The sequence below is a fragment of the Centroberyx gerrardi genome, chromosome 1, assembly GCF_048128805.1.
Source record: "Centroberyx gerrardi isolate f3 chromosome 1, fCenGer3.hap1.cur.20231027, whole genome shotgun sequence".
NCBI lineage: Eukaryota > Metazoa > Chordata > Actinopteri > Beryciformes > Berycidae > Centroberyx > Centroberyx gerrardi.
The window spans coordinates 27773958-27788083 of NC_135997.1; the positions used below are offsets into that span (position 1 = coordinate 27773958).

The window sequence follows — 14126 nt, forward strand, 5'->3', positions numbered from 1 at the left end:
CATATGTTGCACTATGGCCACCATGGCAGTGAGACAGGCTGCCAAAAGCCACCAGCACAATGTCATGCTGTACTGCCATGACAAGGCAAACGCTACTGACACAATACTGAGCACAAGGGACTGAACAGTGTCCCACGCAGGGGAAAAAGTGGCACCCATATCTGAAATGCTAATGCTCCTGTCTGCACGCATGTCCCCAAATAGAAGCTAATTGCAGCGGGAGACATCAGCTGAAGCAAAAAGCTTATTTTTGGGCTGTTCAGCGGAGCGAGAGGACTGAGCCCAGACAGGAGGGGAGTGATGCGGCCGTGTGAAAAGATCTCCGTCATTGGGGCCATGTGCACAGCTGAGACAGCCACACATTGGCCTGACAATGTCAATACTATTTCCTTCATCTCCTGTCAGCTCAACGCCCGCTCGCTGTCACAGAAACAGGCTGGAAACTGAGAGCTCCCACCCACACACGCTGCTGGAACTGTATAAACAAACCCCTTTCAGTCTCAGTAATTCAGGGGTGTCATGTGTTTCTCCCCTGTAATCCGCTGCGTCACTAACCTGTCTTAAAACCACTCTATTCTTTCTTCAAAATGAGGCCGACCAGGTAAACCCTGCATGGTGAGGGCGGCGGGAGCCTAAAGGTCAAGAGATGAGAGTGTGACAAGAAGGTTGCAGGTTCAAATCCCTGGATCAGCTGGGAAATTGTGGATAGGGAACATGAACAAGACATGAAAACCTCCTAATTGCTCCAGTGAAGCTCCTAGATGTGAATATATGCACTAGTTTAGTGGGACCATATATTGGTTTATAAAAGCCTGAGGCCAATAGTAGAAGGCTGTGGTTTTACTGGGCAGCTCCCAGGTGGGAATTAGAGAAACTGTGTGAATGTGAGGCAGGGTGGAGCTGAAAGAGAGCATGGAGCTCAGCAAAACTCTTCCCTGTAAAAAAAAAAAAAAAAACGAGGTTAAAAGAATGTTAATGCTGAGTGATACCGGGACAGGGACAGCATACCGAATCGCGCGTCTTCCCGATGAGGGATGTGGCTTCAAGTAATCTGCCGTCACGTAACCCAGCCGCAGCACATGGAGCCAAGGCTGATCGGGAGTAAAGATGACCTCATCAATTTTGCCCTCATTCTGTCACACATGTTCATCTGTCAGGTCCAAACGAGGACAATGCACATGCCAACACCACAAAACGTGTGCAGCCCTCAGCATCTTCGCGGACTTACCCCAAAAACCTGTTGGCGTAATCAGATTAATTCAGGAGCTAATTTGTTGCTGTCGAGTGTGCTTGGCTGCCGTCAGCAGCACAGATCCATAACTTATCGAAAGCTGATTAACACATCAATCCTCCTCCTTGCGCCTGCTAAGAGCGCGGAGCTGTGTGTGGTTGTCAGGATTACTCGAGTGTGAACGTGAGACGGAATCATGTGGAAACGAGGACCTTGCATTAACTCTCACCACCGGGTTCCCATCGTGAAACCTCACATGCCTTGATTTTACATGTTTAAACACATACATTTTAAAATTTTCATATCATACCTCATTGGTTACCCATCCTATGAGAGTATATGACACGTTTTATTATGAACATGAGAATTAGCACTGGATAAGACTTGGCCCTGAGTGACTCTGATACAGTATGTCCTGGTAATACTTCCCCAGCGGTCTTAATGGACACCCTTGCACTGCCAAAGACAAACTAAACAGCTACACAGGGTGTAGCCTCTTGTGTCACTGTGTATGTATGGTTTTATTTTTACAAGGACATACTGGAACATAGGGACATACTGGAAGCAACTGACCACTGTGTTCACTGTGTATCAACACATTTGAACACAGTGGTACACATTGGCTGTTGTTAGCTAGAGTTCGATATCCATCCTTGGGCGATAGGTGCGTTTTAGCAGGTTTGAGATTGAACCAGTGACCCTACTAAATGGACTCCCTAACCAACATGCTTCCCAATGCATGTAGATTAGGGAGTGGTGGTATGGAGCTTGAAAGCATCACCAACTGGACGGGAGAGGCAGGATGGTCTGGTGGTTAGAGAGGGTCACAAGGTTCGCTCTCAGCAACGACCAATGTGTCCAACTCTGACAAAGTGTCCTTGAACAAGACATTGACCCTCTAGCAGCCACAGGGACACACCTCCTGGCTGCCTCTGCACTCTTGGCCCCTCTGGTGGAACGTGAACATGTCTACAGTCGGATTACGCAAAGAGACCATTTCCTAATTACACTTTACATTATAGAGTTCAAGCTTTGTGCCCGCTTGCTCCATTTCAGCTCCCCTCGGGACTCAGACTTCACGATGCCTCCCAGTGGCGACTTCTGGCAGCGAGGCGACTTCCAAAAAAATGTTCCCAGTAGGCTAATGAGCTGTACTTTTGCCAGTGAGCCGAGGAGACAAAGTGAGCGGGGGACCTCTGCAGCAGGCCCATCTCGTGCGGCCGTGGCAGGATGGTAAATTGGAGTTGGAGTGATGATAGGTCCCGACAGCGGCACAGTCTTGGCCACGAGCGCAACTGCCTAGCTTACGTAACCAGCCCATTGTTACCGCCCTGTCACTGCCATTAAAATTCATGGGAATCACATGAAATCATGCCCCAGACAACTGTTTGCTCCAGCAGCGGAGGAGGCAGAAGGGATAGGAGGGGGTTGGTGAATCTCAAAGTGAGACTTTTGAGACAAGATGAGATTTAAAGGAGTAGAGGATAATTGAGTAGAAATGGAAGGAAGGCACATGGTCACGCGAACAGAGAGGCCTTCAGAGCTGTTGGAGGATGGCTGCTGTGATTCCAGGCGGTGAGTCACTCGTGCCGATCGCAGAACATCACCAGAGGCGAGCGGAGGCTCTCCGAAGAGCGGCGGAAAGAGAGAAGCTCCATTTGAACCACGAGGAACAGCTCGGCTGACACGAAACGCACTCGCACACACATTTACTCACACCTTGAAGGCTCTGCTGGCACTTCAGCTATATCAGAGCTTTACACCACCCGTTCATAGCACTTCTGCTATCAAATGCTGAAGATCGTGTAAGGATTATTTATAGCTGTACATCTGTGAGGAGACAGGCCTGGAGACAGACGGAGGAGTCACTTCCTCGAGAAGCTTATCCTGAGGGCTTATCAGTTGAAAAATGAGTTGAAAGAACTGGGTTTGGTTTAATGCCTTGTTAATATTAAAAAAAAATGTGTTGATAAAATAATTTCTCTTAGACTTTATCTGATATTTCTCATAATCCTAGATATCTTTGTTTTATCATACACTACCAGTCAAAGGTTTGGACACACCTGATTGAATGTACTATGTTTTTCATTATCTTAAAGCCATTTTGATCTAAAGGCTTATGCTTAAATGCTTGAAATGTGTTTCTTAGACAAATATAAATAGTGAAGTTGATGCCTTTGTATGAATTTCTTTCCAAAGCCTTTGCCTTTCCATCAAGGCAAAGGGCGGCTACTTTAAAGAATCTAAAATATAAGATAGTTTTGATTTGTTTAACACTTTTTTGGTCACTGCATAATTCCATTTGTGTTATTTCATAGTTTTGATGTCTTTACTATTATTCTAAAATGTGGAAAATCGTAAAAATAAAGAAAAATGCATGTGTCCAAACTTTTGACTGGTAGTGTATATTTCGGCTCTGCAAAACAATGAGAATGGTGCTCAGTCAACTTTCCCAGGTTAAATGAAAGTAAAAAAAAAAAAAATCATAATTCCATTATGAATCAGTATTCAGTTTGTCCCATTGTTGACCTAAACCCAGAGAGAATCAATCTTTGCTGAGGGCCTCCACTATGTCCGCCAGAGGGTGTGTTAAGGTTCCTTTATAGTAACCCTAATACATGTATTCAAATGTCACACACACAGACACACACACACACCTCCCTTCCCCCTCCCACCTATGATATCATGATGCAGGTGTTTCCACGCTGTTCAGATGGAATGATTTATTCATAATCATGGTAGCATAATAAAACAATGAACATTGAAAGCACTGACAGTTGAACCCAAGGCCTCTCACACACAGCATGCACCACCCCGACCCCAGCGTTCACAGAGACACTGAACATTCCTAACGCCAAGAGACAAGGAGAGTCTTTCCTCTCGGCTGCTGAAAGTCATCCTTTTTTTTTTTCTCCTCCGCCCCAGTCAGTTTTTTTTCCTTGTTCTTTTTTTTTTTTTTTTTAATCCTTTAAATATATTTTGATATAAAAAACAAGCCCACGTATGATGAATCAACCACGTTTGTGAACTGCCTCTCCCCCCCCTTCTCCTCCTATTAAGTCCTGCCCCCCTCCCCCACCTCCGAGTTGACTTGGTTGGAGGACGGCGGCTGCGGCGGCGAACGTGATACTGGCCCGCAACGCCTCGCTCTTCCTGTTCACGCTCTCTTTATGGACACAGAGAAAAAAAAGATACACCCAATCTGGGAGGGGAGAAGGTGGCGGGGAGGAGACGGCACTAAAAACAAATTAACAACCTCCCTGAACAAAAAAAAAAAAAGCAATAAAAAAAGGTTTCTTTAAAAAAAAAAGGAATAAAAAAAAAATCAAACCAGAACAGTCCAATTGGAGGAGTGCTGGAGGGAAGTCTGGAGCTCTGTAGACTGGAGGCACTTTGGCACAGAGCGAAGGCCCCACACTTGACGACACGCTGGGGGGGGGGGGGGGGGGGAGGGATAGGAGGGATGGAAAGATAGAGAGAGAGGGGAGGGGAAGGGGGGGGAGTTGAAAAGCATGCAGAGCCACACCGTGATACAGAGATCCAGGAATGATGAGGAGTGGGTGGGGGGTGGGGAGAAAGAAGAAAGAAGAAGAAGAAAGAGCACCTGACAAACATGTGGAGGAAAAGGCCAGCCTCCCCCCCAATTAATGTCATGTTCAGGAGAGGAGGAGGGGGAAAAAAAGAGAGAGAGAGAAGAGAAACTTGGCCCGAGAGAGAGAGAGAGACAGACAGAGAGAGAGAGAGAGGTATAAGAGGAGGATAGAGCGGTGGCCCGTCGAGAGAGGAGGAAAACTGTCTGGCAAAAGCTATACAACACAAACAGAAACAGTCCTTGTTATGGAAGCAGAGGAAGACTGACGGACAACTGAGGTCAGGGGAGGCAGCAACAGTACGGCAGTCCCATGAGGTCCACAGGCTGGGCAGGCAGGAGGGGGTGTGGTGGTCCCTCTTCTTCCTCCTCCTCCTCCTCCTCCATGGCTGCGCTGGGCTGCGTCTCGCCTCCTCCTCCTCTTCCTCCTCGCCTCTTCCTCTTCACAGGTAGAGCTCCTTGGCTCTGATATGCTGCAGCTTCTCCCTCAGCATGCGGAAGGAGGGCCGCACCACCGAGTCCAGGGTCCAGCACTGCTTCATCAGGTCGTACACCACGGGCGGGCAGCCGTCCGGGGCGTCCATCTTGTAGCCCTTCTCCACCCGGGGCACCACCTCCTTCAGGGGCTGAGAGGGAGAGAGGGGGAGAGAGAGAGAGAGAGAGAGAGAGAGAGAGAGAGAGCACAACGTTATCAGGGGTTGAACAGGTTTTCTATGTCAAAATACCATACATTTTCCAGAAATTGCCATGAAAATTCTGGTCAGCGGGTGCATGCTGATAGTATGACTGTCTATGCCACAACACCCTAGATGAAGGTTATTGTTCATAACCACAAATATCAAAATATGTAATGTGAATTGTGACTGTTGTGTATTGGCTCTGCATTACCATTTTCCTTAGCTTTTCAAAACTTTTTGTGCAATTTCCAAACCTTTCAAGATTTGGAAATGATCAAATTCATTGTCCATACTTTGCCAGATTTTTCAAACCTGTGTAGGAACTCTGCATTACTCCTCAACCTGCTCCCTCCTAAGTCTAACGCCATACATTTGTTTATTTTGAGGTCAACACGGAACATACAACACATCCCATTAATCTTGGTCTAGGTCCAAACTATTGGTCTTTGCAATAAAGCCTGCCATCTACTGGCACTCTTCAGGCCTTAGTGAGCCACAGAGGCCTGGTTAAGGTACTTACAATTCTGGGGTAAGGCACGCGCCCAAAGGAGTAGATCTCCCAAAGTAGGATTCCATAACTCCAGACGTCCGACTTGGTGGAGAACCTCTGTTGAACATGAGAGAAGAGGAGAGGAGGACCCCAAATTCAGACATTAAACAAAGGCATTCAAAGGCAGCCAAACAGATGGGGATTGCACATTTTGAATAGTGTTGTCACGATAACTGAAATTTTGATACTACTTCAATACTGTTACGAAAGACTGAATTCAAAATACAAACATTCAATACTTAACAAATGTGTTATGCAAGCTGAACATTGTAGTTAAAAGAAGGAGGTTAAAAACTGGTTGACAAAACTGGTGCCAGGAGCAAAGTATGAAACTATTTTGCTTACAGAGCCGCAAAGACAGACAACCAAATGACATCAAAACCCCTGCGGCAAAAGCTGCTACAAAGCTGTCCAGGTCAAGTGTGGTAACTCACTGCTTGATGTTTTTTCTTGTTTGCAGTGGTATCATAGCGGCGTCAAATTTGTAGATATTAAACGCAGTATTGGTATCGAAGTCAAAATTCTGGTATCGTGACAAGACTTCAAACCCCACCCATCTGGTACTCCAAGCGGGTCAAAACAACAGCTAAGAATGCCACCGCTAATGGACCCGGTCTGCTCTCCATGCACCGCTTGTCCTCTCACCTTCTCTCTTAGTGCTTCGGGGGAGGTCCATTTGACAGGCAGCTTGGCAGTGTCCTGTGTGGAGGAAGCCTCCTTGGTCAGGCCAAAGTCGCTGACCTTGGCGATGTTGTCGTCGGACACCAGCACGTTGCGGGCCGCCAGGTCTCTGTGCACGAAGTTGTTGGCCTCCAGGTACTCCATGGCTTCACACACATCGCTGGGAAACGAGGACACAGCGAGACAGGAGAGACAACGGTGAGGAAAGGATGGCTGAGATAATTGTACCATTAAAATTTTATAACGACCTTCACCTATCGGAGCCAGGTGCACATATGCTAATTTATCTATGTATATCTATGGCTATGGTTGAGGTTGAAGCTGAAGTTAAAAAACAAAACCGTTATACGTCCTCTTAGCCATTTCCTAGCACTTCTCTATCTGACATGTTCATTCTAGGGTTACAGTTCACACTATGACAGTGAACCTTGCAATCCTTACTTTTGGATGCTTATACTATTTGTTACTTGTGCTTATTGGTTGGCGACTGAGGTGTTTAAGCATATTCTACAGTTGCACACAATTTAAGTCATGCTGGATAACAGCATCAGCTAAATGACTACATTAAATTAAAATTAAATGGAGGCTAAGGCACTTGACTCGCAGATAAACCAGCAATTTATCGAGGTAAACGACCTGCGCGTTGGTTGTTTACCTAAACAAATGGCTCTTTTATCCTCCTAGGCAAGCGCCTTGGCATCCTTCTTTTGAAATTCAATTCAAATCCTGACAGCCAAAGCACCGCGGTTCATCACTAGACCCTGAGAAGCGCTGATGAAACGTTTGTCTTTTGTACAAATCAAATTAGGATGAAGGAGACTTACAGAGAGAACTTGAGTAAGCAGTCTCCGCCCAGCACGGTCCGTCCTCGAGAGCGAAGGTAGTCCACTAGACTGCCCTGTGAGAGAGTACACACACTTTTAACACACAAGCATATGGCATTTGGAGAACACTTTTATCCCACAGCACCTTACTATGCCGTAAGTACATTTTTAGCTTGGGTGGCTCCAAACAAACCTCTAACCCTGACAGTGATAGTACAATGTTCAATCCATTGACCTATACAGGACTACAATGTATGGTGTATTTTAAGTATTTAATAGTTTTTAAACAATGTCCATTTTTAAACATGTAACAAAAAAACCAGACTTGATTGCAGACAGGGCAAGGTGCCCAACAGTGTTGCTGATCAAATGCCATGACTTCTCCATGACTTTCATCACTTGGAGCGCAAACACATTGTTAGACTTTATTTTTCCTAATAGCTAACTGGAATTCCACATGGCTAGTTAAAATATATCACTTGGGGCTTAATGTTATCAGGAAATCATTTAGATGATTATAATTATTGGCTTAAATTCTGATTAGTTCCCCAAAGGTACCTGCTTGCCAGCAGCTGCAATTGACATTAAAGCCTCGACAGCTTTAAAAATGAGCAAATTTCTGTGACATTTCCCAATCTTTTTGCACGCGGCATTTTCCGTTATCATTATGAGCCTTGGACAACACAAAATCCACAACTTCAAGAGGTTTTCCATGACAGGAAACATTGTTGGACCATCTAGAAAGAGTCAGCAGTGCGACTGACCTTGGCCATGTACTCTGTGACGATGTAGAGACTGCCTCTCTCCTCCACAATTACCCCTAGCAACTGCACCAGGTTGTTGTGCCTCAGTTGCCTGTAGAGACACAGAAACAGAAAGATCCAGTGTTGGCATGAACAACACATTAAGGTCACTCTGAACATCTCAATATAAGATGAGAAATGGGTGTATATGGATACCATCTTCTTTTTGACTGAAATAAATCAAATCACATCAAAAATCACTTAAAAACACATCAACCAGTGATGGAGAATGACCTTATATTTGAAAGTGGAAAACATATCTGCATACACACACACACACACACAATTATTTTACACACAGTTTGAAGGACAAAGCAGAGTTGTAGCAGCTTACGTCATGACAGAGGCCTCGGCGATGAAAGCCTGCGCTGTGGCGTCGTTTTTGATACACTTGACCGCCACCTTGGTCCCTCTGTAGTCTCCCACCATCACATCTGACAGGGACACAGACACAGGGTGAAACTTCAGTATAGAACCAACATCCAAGAGGACCCTCTTTACTGTGATTATGGGTATGATAGAGGTATTTTTACTGTGGTATTACAGATCAGTTCCTCACCTCCAAACTCCCCTTTGCCAATGGTCTGGAGGAGCTTCAGCTCCTTTCTGTTCAAGGCCCAGCCGCCTGGCAAGAGAGGACAGATGACACTTAGCAGTCTTCACAGCCAAAACATAAAAACTAGTAGTTGTCTGTTGTGCTATAGGCCCAATAAGACTAATGTACAACATCCAAGGGAAAGCACAAACAGTAAAAAAAAAACAACGTACCTGATGATTATTGTCAATATCAAAAAACACAGATAACATAATATTAATTGTCAATATTTTGTGTTTTTTGAGTTGAAGACAGCCAACAACTATTAAACTAAACTATCAAAACATTAATTCAACTTTCAACATTCATGCCAGCAATCATCTTGTATGCGTCCCACTTTTCGAGTGGTAGACATCTCGTTTTGGAGGGAAAGCCTTGATTTAGTCCAACATTTATCTTGATTCGTCAACATCTAGCTTTTCATCATTTTTCCGTGTAAGAATTTGCCCTTCAGGTCAGATGGGAAGAGGGTGAGGAGTGAAGAGACAGGCAGAGGTGGAGAGGAAGGCTAGCTTTGACCTTGAGAGCTGGTGAAACCCTCTGCCTGGTGGAGCCCAGCAGCCGTCCCCAGACACAGAGAGATTAATTACCCTCTGTTGATTAATGCTATTAAGACTGGGATAATAGCAGAGCATTGTGGGAGACGCAGGCTTTGGCTGTGTGTGTGTGTGTGTGTGTGTGTATACATCTTCATGCCCACTGTAGACTTTGTGTTTGTGAGCTTAGTGTGACAGCATACACACACACTAATATCCCTGTGTGCATTTGTGTTAACGTCCCAGTAGGCCAGTGTCCGTGAGAACTGTGTGTGTGTGTGTGTGTGTGTGTGTGTGTGTAATGTCCCTGTGGACCAGTGTTATGAGGGCTCAGTGTGTGTCCTTACTCCTGGAGAACTCGTCCTGAGCTGCCACTGTTCCCTCCATCAGCTTGGGTTTAATCAGCCTGGTGCACAGGCCATCTGCGTCTTTGGTGTAATGCTGGGGACAGAGTTAAAGAGAATAAAAAAAATAAAAAATACATGAATAGATGAAGCGGACTGCAGTGCAAAACATGGATATAGCTGCTAGCTAGTAAGTAGACAGGATGAAAAAACTTTTTCATGTTTATAATAGAGATCATTTTGGCATGGACTGTGCACAGGGGTTTTGGCTGGCTGGCTGGCTCTCTTTGTAAGTATCCAACATAGCAGATTTAGACCCAGAGGGAAGAGCAGCTTCTGCAGGCCGGGGGGCAGGAAGTAGTCGTGTCTTTGAAGCCAAGTTTCAACAGAGCAGGTGAAGGTTGCAGTAGTGGCCAGACCCAACACACACTAATTCAAATCCAATGCCAGTAGAAGCACAAATTAGCAAGTTAATCACCTTGATTGTAATTTTTTAAAATTCAGCTATGATGCATCGATTTGATCCAATTTAGGGTCTCAAGATTCATCGTCTCAATTAAATAATCTAATGGGTAAAAATTGGCAGTAGACCATAATTCACTACTGGGACTACTGGGATTGATGTTAATACATTACTTCTGATTGGTGAAGCCGACTACAGGCTCCCAAAGCACCACCGTTACTACAGAAACAAGCTACAGTGGAACGGCTGCAAAAACATGAAAGACTGAACGGCAGAGGCTGCGTCTATTCATTATGCACAGCACATCAGTAGTGCTGGCCTCCACAGGTATCAAACATCAAGAGTGCCTCAACCATACAGATGAAGCGCGATAGGTTTAACTTTTATCAACAAACATCAGAGCTGGAGAGGAGGGCAGGCTGTCTTGTAGGACAGGAGAAGACCGGGCTAATTTCCATTCGCGGGATGAAATGGAGTTTACTGTCAGATCTCAGGCTCTCAGAGAAATAAGAGCTGAGGAGAGAAGTAGAATGGATTTTTTTGTCATTGAGATAAGAGCATATTGGAGTGAGCGGAGGAGGAAGGTATGGGCAAGGGGGACGTGAGGCACTTCTGGGAGATGGAAGGGTTGACTCTGCTGTTCTGACTGGAGCAGGAGGGTTGTTCCACCATTGGGGAGGCAAGGAGGCAGAAGAGTCTGGTGGAGAGATAAGCAGGTCGTTCCAGGGATGGGAGAGCAAAGCGGCCAGCAGGAGCCACTGTTCAAGTCCTGTTTCATGCATTTATCCTGCATTAGGACTGCAGACAATTCTTTTGTGAATGCAACACAGCAGAATTGGGATACTCTACCGCAAAACTTGTGTTAAGTGGAATAAATACAACTCGCTGGAACGCAATGCAGCTGCAACGCAGTAATGCAGTGGTAATGGTTTCTCTCATTTGTCATCAATGAGCCTCCGTCGGATATTGATGCACTGAATGTCATCATGGCCTTAGGCTTCTGACTAAGGTTCTGGTAGCAGTTGTCCTGCTGGGAGGCGTGGAGGTGGGGAGCGTTTATTGTGGGAACCAGCAGCAGAGGAAGAGTGCGTGGGTGTGAGAGAGGTCAACGCTGCTGACCTTTCACCCCATTAAACACAGCAAACCAAACACACCCCAGTCAATATCAGCTCATCTTCACGTCATCAAGTCAGTCATGAGCGATCGTCCGCAATGTCTTTTTTTGGTGATACTCTATTGATGCGAGAGGGGGAAAACAATCAAAGAGACAGAGAGCTAATGAAGGACACTCTAGCGGGACAGATGCTTGACGTCACAGGGGGAAATCGAACCCGTCTCTAACCACTAGATTAATGAAGAAGCAAAAGAAGAAGCTCCCCCACCGACAAAGCCAATGTGATAAAACTGCAGCATGGCGAATTGACCAGAGCCTGTGAGTTACAGTCTGAACCACCAGGGGGCAGCATGGTGAAGGAAGGGTCAGCTCCTCCACATTATTCTGTATGGAAGCTGGTGAATGTAGCTCAAGGTGTAGCTCAGAGATATTCATGTCTGCACATGTATAATAACAACCTCTCACTCTCTCTCTCTCTCTCTCTCTCTCACACACACACACACACACACACACACACACACACTTAAATTCTTCTGCATTCTTCAGTGCTGTAGTTATGCTCTCCTGTAAAACTGCACTGTGTTCCATGTTATCCTAGAGGATGCAGGACTCTGGATGGGTGCACACTGAATATCAGGACCACCCTCTTAATACTGAGTAACACATTACAATGTCCTCATTTCAGTCTTTTAATCTGTGTAATAACCTATGGAAATGTACTTCAAGTACCCAATGACACTGGGTAAATCAAGAAGATCTCCCCAATATATAATTTACTTAGAAGGGTGTAATCAAGCAATAGAAATACAAAACGGGCAATGGCACTGATTGTACTTCCATTGTGCTGTTACACCCTTGTAAACACCTCAGCAGCCACTTTCAATTCACTTCAACAGTATCAGTGTACATTTTAATACTTTCCCATGTATTAACACACTGGAAAAAAGCCATTGTCAAGTTAGGTGTCACCTTTTGCGCGACCCGCGTCTCGGTTGTCTCGAGGCTTAATAGTTTTTCTTTACTTTCTCTACCCAATCTCCTCTCTTTTATCTACCTCTCTCCTTCATGGCTGAATCTGAATCATGTATGTCCATATTACGTATACAATGAGAAAAATCAACCATGTGCATCTCTAAATCTTTAACAGTGCTTGATTACTTGTGTTATGTGCAGCTGACGTGCATAACGCTACTGTGGATGCGGTGATTGACAGAGTGGCAGTGGTGTGTGTGTATGTACGTTCCAGTATTTTCACCGTACTGAGCAAGTCTGGCTGTGTGTGTGTGTGTGTATGTATATAGTGTGTGTGTGTGTGTGTATGTGTGTCTAGGGCCCTTGTGGAGCCTGTTGTGACAGGCCAATGAGACAGAGCAGGGGAACAGAGAACAAGCCGGAGAAACACACAAGAATGTAAGGAATTCATTCATAGGTTATTAGAGAGAGAGAGAGAGAGAGAGAGAGAGAGAGAGAGAGAGAGAGAGAGAGAGAGAGAGAGAGAGAGAGAGAGAGAGAGAGAGAGAGAGAGAGCAACTATCTGGGCCTGACAGTCACTTCATCTGGGAGGTTTGACTTAGCAGTAAGAAACTGCACGCAGAGCATGATATACAATAAGAAAATCACTGTATAGATTTAACCCTTGTAGAAAAATTGGTTGAAAATGTTGTATTCTATCATTAAACCAATAGCTCTTTATGGTAGTGAAATCTGGGGTCTGCATTTCAAATGCAACTATGAAGCCTGGGACAAAAGTCTGACTTAAATTCCATATTTGGAATTCTGCAAAAGCATTAGGTGTGCACAGGAAGAGTCCAAGCGCATATAGACAAGAGAGCATCCAGGTTTTGGAGCCACCTGGCACACAGTGGCCCAGAGTATTACCACAGTACAGCACTGGTATATTGGAGGAGACACCCAGAGAGTGACAGCTAGGAATACCTGACCAAAAAACACCAACCATTGACAAAATTCAAACAAATAGAAAACACAAGAAGATTATCACTATTGGCAAAAAGAAATCAGACACATAAACAAAACTAAATGGAAAAAAAATTACAGTTTGGCACAGTATGTGATCAGAATCAAAGAGCCCAGACAAAGGAAGCTACTGACATTGTACAGACTCAGTGAGCAGCAGCTAGCTGTAGAGACAGACCGGCACAGAGGAACCTGGCTGCCAAGAGAAGAAAGAGTGTGTGTACACTCTGACTCAGGAGAAACAGAGTGAAGGACACTTCCTGCTCTCCTGTACTAAATAGGAAGCTACACACACACACATACTTTTCAAAAATCTCTGAAAGAATAAAGAATTTTCAAGATTTAATTATCAATGAAAAAAATGTGTATTCTCCTTGGAGAAAATCTTATTACATATTGAGCACAGAGTTCTATTGTATCATCAAGCCATAATCAAACAAACGCATCAACTCTGTAATCCCTTCTTTTAACTTTGCCTAGTAAGCACATGTATTACAAGTATTTTGTAATCATCACTGTTGTAATCGTCACTGTTATTATCCAGAAATATTTTATTATTTTATCTATAGATTTAATTTGCAATTTATCTAATTTTATTTGACTTTATTTCTATTTTATTTATGTTTGAATATATGCCTTGGAATGTGCACATGTACGTCATGAGAGAGAGAGAGAGAGAGAGAGAGAGAGAGAAAGAGAGAGAGAGAGAGAGAGAGAGAGAGAGAGAGAGAGAGAGAGAGAGAGA

General features: G+C 44.7%; 1 protein-coding gene across 1 annotated transcript in view; it reads right to left on the reverse strand.

The window, feature by feature from the left end:
• Window positions 1-3939: 3939 nt before the first annotated feature.
• Window positions 3940-14126, reverse strand: part of cskl (c-src tyrosine kinase-like) — a 51017-nt gene continuing 40830 nt past the window's right edge. The window contains exons 6-13 of the mRNA XM_071897329.2: window positions 9834-9927; window positions 8915-8980; window positions 8690-8789; window positions 8317-8407; window positions 7553-7626; window positions 6693-6888; window positions 6018-6104; window positions 3940-5446 (exon numbers count right to left, since the gene is read on the reverse strand). Coding sequence (XP_071753430.1) covers window positions 5264-5446; window positions 6018-6104; window positions 6693-6888; window positions 7553-7626; window positions 8317-8407; window positions 8690-8789; window positions 8915-8980; window positions 9834-9927 — 891 coding nt within the window. The 3' untranslated portion in view covers window positions 3940-5263. The remainder of the gene's footprint in view (window positions 5447-6017; window positions 6105-6692; window positions 6889-7552; window positions 7627-8316; window positions 8408-8689; window positions 8790-8914; window positions 8981-9833; window positions 9928-14126) is intronic.